General features: G+C 40.9%; 1 protein-coding gene and 1 long non-coding RNA gene across 4 annotated transcripts in view; one reads left to right on the plus strand and one right to left on the minus strand.

The window, feature by feature from the left end:
* The window catches only part of LOC147024839 (uncharacterized), a 127,741-nt gene that overhangs the window by 73,095 nt on the left and 42,459 nt on the right, over positions 1-12,187 (plus strand). The gene's annotated exons all lie outside the window — the stretch shown is intronic.
* Positions 1-12,187, minus strand: part of LOC147024840 (mesoderm induction early response protein 3-like) — a 133,475-nt gene that overhangs the window by 59,203 nt on the left and 62,085 nt on the right. For all 3 annotated transcript variants that reach the window (XM_085885154.1, XM_085885155.1, XM_085885156.1), the window contains 2 exons: positions 1,749-1,882; positions 1,237-1,318 (listed from right to left, as the gene is read on the minus strand). In XM_085885154.1, coding sequence (XP_085741280.1) covers positions 1,237-1,318; positions 1,749-1,882 — 216 coding nt within the window. The remainder of the gene's footprint in view (positions 1-1,236; positions 1,319-1,748; positions 1,883-12,187) is intronic.

Genomic DNA, 12,187 nt, shown 5'->3' on the forward strand with positions numbered 1-12,187 from the left:
GTGTGTGTGTGTGTGTGCGCACGTATATATGTGTGCGCGTGTGAATGCGTATGTGTATGTGCGTATGTCGTGTGCGTATGTATGTGCGTATGTGTAATGATGTGTGGTATATATATGTATATATGTATACACATATAATATATATACTATGCATATATATATATATATATGTATATGCATAATATACACATATGTAATAATATAACACATAATAATATATATACATATATATATATGAATAATAATACACATACATATATACGCGTATATGCGTACACGCATATATATGTAATAACACATAATAATAATATAATATAATATAATATAATATAATATAATGTGTACTTGTGTGTGTGTGTATATGCATATAATGCGTACGTATATATATACTAATATATATATATACACACGGTATATATATATATATATATATATATATATATATATATATATATATATATATATACACATATACATATACATACGTATATCTACACACAGTATATATATATATATATATATATATATATATATATATATATAATAATAATACATAATACATATATATATCACACAGTATATATATGTTATATATATATATATATATATATATATATATATATATATATATATGTATACAATCTACAGTATATATATATATATATATATATACTATATATATATATACTATATATATATACAGTGTGTGTGCATATATATATATATACATACATACACATATATATACATACATACACATATATATACATACATACACATATATATACATACATACACATATATATATATACATATATATACATACATATATATATATATATATATATATTATTTTAGGCCTTGACAAACCACGAATATGCAAAGCACAGGGCTGCGAATGTCAAAGCAGTTCATATTTTATAAACCTCGAAGATGCAGAATCTGCAAATCGCGAAACTGCAAATAGCGGGGTCTGACAGTACATATTTTACAGACAAACTCACATTCTCATTGCACATACTTTATCTTGAAGTACTCGGTTGAAAAGGAACGTGTATGACAGGTTACCACTTGGTGGCATTTGTTGCATACGTTAGCACATTCTGTGCGGCCAAACAGAAAAGACAGACACAGACAAACAAAACAGACAGACACAATACCCTCTCCTTTAGTGAGGGTAATAAAAATTGTTCAAGATGAATTTACAACTCACATTTTAAATACCCTCATACATACCCTTTATACTTGGTGGATCAACCCGAAGACGATTCAAAGCCTCCTTCACATCAAAATTACATTTCAATAGCTGCAGCAACACCTGCAAATAGGAAAGTGTATATTATCAAATGTTTTGTCAGGCGTAAAGGTGGTCATTGTTTATGTAACAAAATAATGTGGCAGAAAATATATCCATTAATTCTCAATGAAGCTACTTTGGCTCGAAATCTCAAAAATATAGCTCATTTCTTCCATAAGACACCAAATACAGATAATATTTTATTCCACCATCATAAAATGATCAAAAATAAAAAAAATAAAAATAGAAAAGGTATGTGGTAATCCTCACAACAGAATATGCAGATTTTCAAAAAAAGTTGAACAAAGACATGCTAAAACTCTGGAAAATAAGATGCAACAACTTTGTGGCTTACCTCCACCATTCAATGAACCCCTAAAAGTATACAGGGTTTTGTATTTATACAGGCATAAATATCGTGGCATATCCCAATACAAGGGGTTAGTCGAACCTGTTCGTTGTCATGAACTATTGCGTCCTTGTGGATGATTTCATGCTCCATTCCTGTAGCCTGCAAAAGGTACTCTTTGATATGGTATTCAGGTAGTAAACCAGGCCTCCACATCAATTCGTCTCTAAAATCATCTGCAGAGAAGGGATGGGGGAGGGGAAGTGGTGTGATATTTGAAAATTATCCCCATCATGATGATATGGTGACTTGCTTGTCCATGATGGACCCCGAGATGCAATTAGTCTAACAATAGAGAAAGGAAAAGGAACATGGTCACTGTCTTACAGAATAGGTTTCTTTTCTAACCAAAAGGTTATGATCCATGAAAGAAAAATGGTTTGTGAAGAAAGGGTGTCCAGCCATTGAAACCTCAGCTCCGAAACCCAATTATATTCCAGTGACCGTGGTACAGCCCATTGTACCACTTCGGCAAGTCCACCTTCCTACGATGAAAGTAAAGTCGAAATTGTCACTTCTTTTTATTTTTTTAAGCACACCTATTTCTGATGATCTTAAATGAGAAAGAGAAACACCAATCACTGTGTGAAGAAGGCTCAACAATGATTGTTCTTTCTTAGAAGGTGGAAACGTTTTGGTGTCGGCCATCCTGTGTTGATCAGGCTCTATCGGGCAGTGATAAGAGAGCGTCCTGACGCTTTCCTTCACCGTCTGGTTTGGCAGCTGCACCAATCCTGATTCAACAGGATAGTAAAGACTGCTCGTAAAATTATTGGGTGTGATCTGCCTTCCATTGAGAGCCTGTACTCTAGTTAATTAGTGAAAAGAGTGAAAGCTATCATCCAAGATGAACTCCACCCAGCCTACAACATTTTTGAACTTCTCTGCTTGGGCAAACATTATTGGTCCATCAAGACAAACTCCAATCGCATGCACGACAGCTTGTACCCCACTGCAATCCTCACCTCATTGAATCAGTTGAAACTTAATGTATGAGCATCTTTTTTTTTTGTATACCTTGTCGAGGCTCGTATGAGAGCTAAAACACAACGCACAGCGAGGGGGGCATGAGACAAGAGGGGCGGGAGTGGGAAGGACAAAACAGTGGGGAACAGACATGAGGAGATCTGTGGAAGGGAGAGGGATGGAGTGGGGAACATCGGGTATACAAGATGGATATTACAGGGACTTTCAGGAAGGAAGGCAGGGAATTTGAAGGAGGTGGATTTGGGTCGATTAACGGGGGTAGAAAAGATCGAGGATTTGGATGGGGGACGATAAGAGATGGTGGTGAACAGCTATTTTGAAAAAATGGAGGGAAGAGTGGGATTGAAGAGAGTGTGGGAGTTTGTTCCAGAGGTGGGAAAAAAAAGAGGATTGAAAGAGTGAAGGTGAGCAGTGATTTTTTATTTTGGCAGTTTCACCACAATGGTGGACCTCAAACGCCCTGTGGAAATATATGGGGGGACAGATCAGACACAGAACGGGGGGAGGGGGGCAAAGCCAGAGAGGAGATGGTAGAAGACAGAAAGACCACCGACCTGCCTGCGGTGCAAGAGTAAGAGACGCAACGACTCAGCTTCATCGCAGGAGATACCAATGATCCTAAAAGCCTTCGTTTCTACAGCATGAAGCCGAGCTAGGTGTGAGGAGGGAGCACCATCCCAGAAGGGAGAGCAGTACTCCATCCGGCTTTGGATGAAAGCTTTGTATGTGGTTAGGAGCTCAGGTGTGCCACGGAAGGACTTTGCACAACGAAGGATGCCCAGTCGGCAACTGGCTTTGGAGGCCGGCTTGGAATTGTCACTTTCCCAGGAAAGATCGTGGCAGACAGTGAGACTCAAAAACTTGAATGAAAGGACTTCTTCAAGAGGGTTGTTGAGAAAGTAGATGGAGGGTTTCCAGACAGTTATTTCTGAGAGACACAGTGAGAGTGAGATTTGTCAGGATTCAGACATGTTCCAAGTGTTTGACCAGCTTGTGATTTTCTCCAGGTCTACAGAGTGTGAAGAGGGTGCTGCCTGCCGATCTGAGGGATGGCAGATGGTATGGCAGAGGGTGGAGTCTGCAGCAAAGAGATAGAGGATTTTCAAAATCCTCTATCAAAAAAAAGGAGGAGGCCCAGAACACTGCTTTGAGAAACTCCAGCATGAACAGGAAGAGGAGATGAGAGAAATCCATTAAGAGCAATGCATTGACTGCTAAAGAAGAGGAAGTCTGCAAGCCATGAGTAGAAGATTGCCTTGGATACCATAAGAAGAGAGTTCGTTGAGCAGGGTGGGGTACCAGACCATATTGAAAGCTTGTGATACGTCTCGGGAAACGGCTCTGATCTCATGCTTGTGAAAGCCAAAGCAGCGTGGCCAGTATAGTAGAGTGACCTGGTCTGAATCCAAATTTATCGTCAGACATCAAGCCATTGGAGAAGAGGAAGGATTTGATGTCGAAAGCAATGACGGATGCCATGACCTTGCTGATGATTGGGAGCAGACTGATTGGACTGCAGTTGCAGGGATCTGTTTTTGCACCTTTTTTATACAGAGCTTTAATGTTTGCTGATTTCCAAGTCAATTGAAGATGACCTTGAGCAAATGAGAGGGTGATTAGAACAGAGAGAGAGAGGGTGAGCAACAGCTGGTTTTTAAGGACACGTGGGCTGATGCCGTCTGGTTCAGTTACAGAATCAGAGTCAAGGTTTGACAGCAAACTCACCACCTTCTTGGGAGAAAAGGACAGAGTCCAGGAACAGCTGGGTGCGACTGGGTAAGGTGGGTGCAGAAAGCGATGAGTTTGGGACACAAGATTTAGAAGCAAACACAGGGTTTCGGCATTCAGCATTTTCGCAGGTCGTGTCAGCTGTGCAGCCATTTGAGGAAAGGGAGGGGATGGAGGGGGAATATGCACCAGAAAGACAACCAGATGGCACCAGACTTTGGAAAAGGGCAACCGGTTTGAGAGTTCAGATTAGAGAATAGAAAGGTATTGTTTCCTGGCTCTCCTGAGGGTAGACACACTTGTACCAAGCTTTGTGAAAGGAACTGAGATTACCTTCAGTTGGATTTGCCTTCAATGAGGTGAAGGTAAGTTGTTTCAGGCCAACTGCTTCACCACAAGCTTCAGTGTACCATGGCCAGAGGAAGAGTATGACAACTGAAAATGAAATTGGATAAATCTGTGCATGAGAAGGCAGAGCAAATTGCTTTAAAAGAAATCCCAAGATGAGTTGATGTCAGAGAAAGTAGAAATGGAATACCAGTCTGGAGGTTTGATGGCTGCTTGAAGTCCCTTCCAGTCAGCCTGAATGAAATGCCACATGCCAGACTCGTCGGTGCTGAGGTGGTTCTCTAATCACGGCCAGAGAGGTGTCCATGTTGACAAGCATATTGTCAGATGAGCCAATTGGAGCAGAGAAAGAACAGCTGATATTTGCAGGGAAATTGGTCAAAACCAAATCCAGAAGAGATGGAGGACCGTTGACTGAGTTCCGGGGTCGGGAAGTTTACAGATTGTGACAGTCCCAATGAGTCGCAGAAGTCCTTTGCTGAAGTGCCATGGCAGGTGTGTGGGGTAGCCACACCCGGCCAACTGGCATGATGACAATTGTGGTCACCAAATATGAGGAAGATAGATTTGGGATGAGTGGATAGAAGTTGGTCCATGTTTTTGGAGAGCAAGATATCAATCAGGGTTCGTACAGTCCTGACTGAATGAAATTCCAGGAGTTTTCCAGGACAAAGTCATTTTCAAGGAAACATAATGCTTGTGTTATACCTTGTGTTCAACAATTTACTGATTGAAGGAACGCACAAAATTCTATAATCAGTCTTTTTTATTAATTGTTTTCATGATTGAACTACAATACATGCAAGTAAAGACAATTTCATCTAATACTGTTTTCTTACATCAAACAATGCCAGCTTTACAGGTGTGAGAGGTTCTGTGACTGAGTGCTTTACAAATCTCTGAAGTAAGCTTCGTATCAACCAACTCATGCAAATCAAGTGAAATAAAAGGCAGCAAGGGCCGATCATCTTGATAGGTTGTCAGGAATGGCGAAATTCCCTGGGATATGGCAAAGAAGAATTTCAATCTTGCCAGCGTGAGGGGAGTTTGAACAAATTTTTTCACAGTGGAAAAGGACTGGTTGTCAGGGTTAGGAACTGATTCTTTTCTCACTTCACCAACATACTTGCAAACACTGTCCCATATTTCTATTGCTCTTTGTGCGCAGGGTGAGTTGTCTAACCATCTTGTTTTGCAGAATTTTAGTGGTAGCTTGGTGCCATCTGTGACACGAAGATAGTCCTCTCTACGTGCAGGTGAGTCATGAAACAGGGTGTTTAGGGCCCTTAAAAGTGAATAAATTCCTATCTCCGACTTCTCCACGCCGGTCTGAAATGCACCATGGAGGATGTGCAGTCCACATGAGCCTACATCCAACAAGGATTTCCCGTAATTTGTCTCCATTTGTGATTGCATGCTGCGATGGAACTTCCAATTCACGCTGGGCCCATCCATGCTGATCTGTATCAGGTTGCGTGGATTTAAACCCTCCAACACGGTGTTAAATTCCTCTAGCGTGTCATCAGCAGTACAATGGTCGACAAACTTTGAGTCCAAGTATCGTGATTTTACCTCATCATTGTCCCAAATACGGATGTAAAAATCCATCTGTTTCTTCGGATTTTTTTTTATTCAAGGACTCATCAAAGAGTAGCACATAACTGCTGTTAACCTTTTGTTTCAGAAGCGCTTTGAAGTGTGGTACAAGACCAAATACGTGAAGTAGGAAGCCTTCTTTTCTGCACATTGAAATTGTGATGCAATGCCACTATCTGGGAACATCCTGTGAAAGTGTTCCAATACCTTGACAGGACCTGTATGATTGGTGGGACTCTAACATGTAAAGCCCAAAGAATCTCTGCCTTTAGCACCTCATCCTTTGTGACAAAGTCCTGTATTGTTGTTGGTCTCGGTGTAGCAGTAGTTGCTGTGCTGGCTGGTGCCGGTCTTACATCAACCTCTATCTGCGGATCCACTGTAACATAGTTCATATCACAATTTATGAAATACATCAGCAGTCATCAGTAATATAAAAAAAATATTCTCTAAATTCAAACCGCAACTTTAAAATTGTTCCTTGATTTTTTTTTTTTTTTAATTTCATTAAATATCAGTACGATTTATTTTCTGTCGGTTCGATTCTAAAGCCATAAACTTTCAAACAATTTCTATGATAAAAAATTGATTATCATAACCTTATTAATAATTTACCGTTTTACAATTTTCAATTAAGTATTTTATAGAATTATATTATATAATATTATAATCATAATTTCCCATCATTCAATGATTATTTTATTTATTGGTTTTGTACCATTAAAATCAATTGAACGGTTTGTGTGTTCAAGAAATGAGGATATTATTTCACTCATCATTCAAGGGGAGACAACCCATTATACCAGTGTTTCTCAACCGGGGTTCCCCGGAACCCTAGGGTTCCGCAAGAGGTCGCGAGGAGTTCCGCGAGAAACAGTAATAAATAGGCTAATGTATTTTTGAGTAGTTTTTGTTTGATTTAATATTAGTAATTTTACTATGCACGTACGGCATATTGTTGGATACTCCTTGGTTAGTATAATAGAGGCTTCAACCTCATATTATTTACAATTATAACAACCATAGGGAATGTATTTAACGATGTCTCTATGGCGCCAGTGTGAAACTGCCCTCACTGGTTAGTGGACATTCTGTACGCGGCGGATTCGTGTATCATTGAGTGACCGACTCAAGTACGGGATGCATGCACGGTATCCATCTATCTTCTCTGTGCTTCCTAGCGTGAAGTGTGTCTCTCTCTCTGTCTCTCTGTCTCTGTCTGTTAGTTCTTCTATTTACCTTTATTTGTTTAAGTTTTGTTTATCAAGTTACGTGAGGTGTGTTTTTTAATTGTCAAACAGACTCGGGGTTGACGAACACTTTCAAAAATGACGTTTTCAAACAAAACAATTTTTTTTTTGTGTGTGTGAATTAAAACCTCGGTGTGAGGTCTCATAAACGAGCAGTGTGGTTTTTTTTCATTGCCAATAAATTTGACAAAAAGGGGGTCATTTTTCCTTAAACCAGGTATCCGAAAAAAATATATTATATTTACCACGTGAACTACGATAAAAATTAAAAAGAGCTAGATATTAATAATGGTATATAATTATTTTTATGCAGGGGTTCCCTGAGACATGAAAACTATTTCAAGGGTTCCACAAGTGTAAAAAGGTTGAGAAACGTTGCATTATACTGTTATTTTAGCTGTGCTAAGTCTATCTCCCTTGGTTACAAAAAGTCAAACTTATAAACTGGAATTTTTTGTGATGTGTTCATTGAAATCCAATTACGGCAGATGCGTTTTACGTTTAATAGTTCATTTCATAAACAAATAACCATGACGATACCTGCTGGTGCCGATGTGCTCGCCGATCCAAAAAATTCTGTAATTCGCGAACGGGAATTGGCCACCGTCTGCTGCATCAAGCGCATGTGTTTGGTTCCCTTGGCATGACTTTTGAGTGCGCTTTCGCCCATGTTCGAAATAGCTACAACTTTTACACACATGACATTTTGCTTTGTGGATGGACACCCTTTCTAGCCAATCCCGATAGTCGGGATGGCTGAGCCACGCGGTGTTGAAATAACAAACTTTGGATATTTTGCTTCTCCGTTCTGCAGCCTAAAAGTTTCTCCACGCAGAGACGTTCATGCAGTTACTCAATATTGAAGTCAATATGCTACTGACAGGGAGATTATGGCGGCGTCATCGATCAACAGCCAATGAATTGTTCGAGCATATATTTCCAATGCTTTTCATTGGTTGATATTTTACTCCACTTTACAACCGCATACAGAATCAATGAATATAACCCAAATCCAGGTCAATCAATCCTTTGGCGGCAAAATGACCGATGTCAACTTATTTTCTTACAAAAATAAAGAGGATAGAAATATGTAAGGGACAGTGCACACAAAAACGTTTATTTTCCAGGAGTTTCCAAGAGTTTTTTTCTTTTTTCCAGGACTTTTAAGTCCTGGAAAATGGAATCTCATTTTCCAGAAAATTCAAGGAGTGTGCAAACCATGTCAATGGAGTCACCACTGGTTGGTGGATGGCACAACACACATATACACATGAGGTGGAGCGGAGGAGAGGCCGTAGCCAGAGGTATTCCTGGGGGTGTGGAGGAGTGAGGGCAGTGCATGGAGAATGAGGAATAGAGTTTTTGATGAAGCGACCAACTCTGCCGCCAAAACAAGGCTCAGGTCTGTCATACCAGAAGAGGGAGGAACTAGGAAGAGATATCAAGGAGTCAAAGACGTCGTGAAGGAGGAAAGTTTCTGTTAAGCAGATTATGTCTGGTTTGTCAGTGGCAACCTGTACGGAAAGATCTGTCAGGTTTGAGCGAAGACCCTGGATGTTTGAGGTCCACACTGTTGAGGAAGAGGGGGGGGGGAGGATGCTTTGGGTGCATGGGGTGAGGGGAGGAAGAGAGAGTTTTTGTCAGTGTGTCGGGGAATGCTGAAGAGCTAGGGGAGAGGGCCAGATGAGGACAAAAGGTCGGTGGTGATAGGATGAAGCACAGTGGAGAGTAATAAGAGAGGGGGAAATGGGAAATAGAAGATTGGTGGAGGTGGGGAATGAGTTGGAAGAGAGAGGGGGCAGGGGAAGGAGGTAGATTTGTGGATGTGAGAGGGCAGGCAACTTTGAGAAGGGGGAGTGACGGGGGATATTTGAGGGAGAAGGGTGAGAGGGGAGAACAAGCCGGGAGGCGACGATAGTTCGTGGGCATTATTGAACAATGCCACGATAGGTACAATTCAGGTCGTGGAAGCTTTTGAGGAAGCCCTACCGTAAAAACCTATCTCTTCCGACAAAATTGACCAAATCAAATCGGATTTTTTATGTTGTACTTATGAACATTACACACAGCTTCTAGGAAATGAAATTGCGAGAGAAAAAAAAAGTTCAAGTGGGCGTGGGACACCCCTCATACAAAAAGACACAACTCGACCATGATATCTAGCTTGTGTCCAAGTTTCATCAAGATCGCATCAAACATCACAGAGTTATGCTCTGGAGAAAGTCACAAACAGACAGACACAATGAAAATAGTGGTCACTGCTGGTGCCCGTGAACCAAAAGAATTGAGGGAGAAGGGCAAGGGAGGAGAATTGAAGGAGAAAGGTGTGGGGGAGCTTTTGAGAAAGGTGATGGAGGTTGGGAGGTGGAAGAGAGTGAAGTTTGCTTTGAAGAGGGAGGAGGTGACTGATTTGAGGGGGAGAGGTGAGGGAGGGGAGATGAGAGGAGGCACAGCCTTGGAGGAGGAGGGAGAGGGCAGAGGTGGGGAGAGGGAAAGGATGAACTTTGAAGTGGTATGGTGATGAAGGGAGTGGGCAGGGGGAGGAACAAGATTTGAGGGGTTTGGAATAGGTGTGATGAGAGGAAATTACAAGCATTTTTGAGATGTTGAGGAGTGTACTGATTGAGAGTGAAATATCTGGTAGGTTAGATGAAGCCCATAGATGTTTGAACACTCCGTTCTAACACTTATCACAATTGATCTATTCATTATTCACTTATTTTATTACTATTCAATGTAATTTCCATTTACATACTGTCAAAGTACTTGCTATTGTATGCATGTATAATGTACGTATGTACTGTCGTGGCCAAAAATATTGGCAACTTTGCACTTTTTTCAAACAATGCACCATTTCTTCCAGAAAATTTTTGAAATTAAAAAAAAATCTGAAAAAAAATAATTAAATCTTAGCTTATTCCACACAGAAATCTAAAAATGGCCTTGACAATATTATTGGCACCTTTTCGAAGTTGTTTGAAATAATTAGATTTCAACTCGATGATTCTCATTGACTTTGGAATTGAACTTACCAGTGGTGAGTTACAGGTGCCTGCAATATAAAAATCACTCATTCAACAAATTTGAATAGAGAAAAGGAGTCATTCTGCTGCTTTGTGTCACTGTGTGTACCACAATGAGCATGGAGAAAGGAAAGAAAACCAGAGAATTGTCTGAGAAGGTCAGACAAGATTGTAGCCAAGCATGGACAATATCAAGGCTACAAGTCCATACACAGAGACCTTGATGTTCATGTGTCCATCGTAGGTAATGTTATCAGGAAGTTTAAGGTCTGTGGCACTGTAACCAACCTCCCTGGACATGGCCGCAAAAGAAAACTTGATCGAAAATTGCAGCGGATTGTTCAAATGGTGGAGAAATAATCTCAATCAACTGGCAAACAGATTCAAGCTGACCAACAGACACAAGGTACAACAGTTTAAACTCACACACCATCCATTGCCAACTCAATGAAAGGGGGGGGGGGGGTTCTATGGAGACCATGAGGACCCCACTGGCTGAGAGCGAGGCATAAAGCCCAACTGGAGTTTGTCAAAACACATCTGAACAAGCCAAAATATTTCTGGGGGAATGTCCTGTGGACAGATGGCACCAAATTAGAGGTTTTTGGTAAAGCAAATAATCTGTTTACAGAAAACAAAATGAAGCCTTCAAAGAAAGGAACACCTTCCCACAGTCAAACATGGAGGAGGTTCAGTGATGTTTTATGGTTGCTGTGCTGCCTGTGGCACTGGGTGCTTTGAATGTACACATGGCATCATGAAATCAGGAGATTACCAAGGCATTTTGGAGCGCAATGTTCAACCCAGTGTGAGAAAGCTGGGTCTCTGTCAAAGGTCATGGGTCTTTCAACAAAATAATAACCCCACATACACTTCAAAAAGTACCCAGGAATGGTTCAAGACAAAATGCTGGACTGTTCTGAAGTGGCCAGCAATGAATCCAAATCTAAACCCATTGAACACCTGTGGGGAGATCTGAAAACAGCAGTTGGGAGAAGGCACCCTTCAAATCTGGGAGAACTGGAGAGTGGGCCAAACTGCCAGTCGAGAGGTGTAGGAAGCTTATTCATGGCTATAGGAAGTGCTTGACTGCAGTTATTTTGTCCAAAGGTTGTGATACCAAATATTAAGTCGAGGGTGTCAATAATTTTGTCAATGCCATTTATTTTTATTTTCTGATTTAAAAGGATATATTGTTGTGGTGCCGGGTTCGGTGGCGAGGACGACCGCGAGATGGAGCAGTTGGGCCGTCTCCCACCGAACACCGGAATTGAAGGTCGTAACCATCGGATAACTCCCAAGGTCACGGGTCCCTTAGTGGACCATGGACGCCAATATTTCGATGGTGTTGGGTAGGGTTAATTGTACAATTCCAATTTACCTCAGTACCCACGCCGTCTAACTACTGGGGAAGCCACACCCTGGCCGACTTTGTCCGAACCGAGTCGCTGTTACCGACTCGGATCCGGTGTAACCAAGATCCGATTACTAAAGCCTGCCGGACCAAATTAACAATTTACGGCACAAACGGCCTCCAATTTCTCAAGCC

Source organism: Eptatretus burgeri, chromosome 6, assembly GCF_056783735.1.
Source record: "Eptatretus burgeri isolate ZD-2024b chromosome 6, Ebu_testis_v1, whole genome shotgun sequence".
Lineage (NCBI taxonomy): Eukaryota > Metazoa > Chordata > Myxini > Myxiniformes > Myxinidae > Eptatretus > Eptatretus burgeri.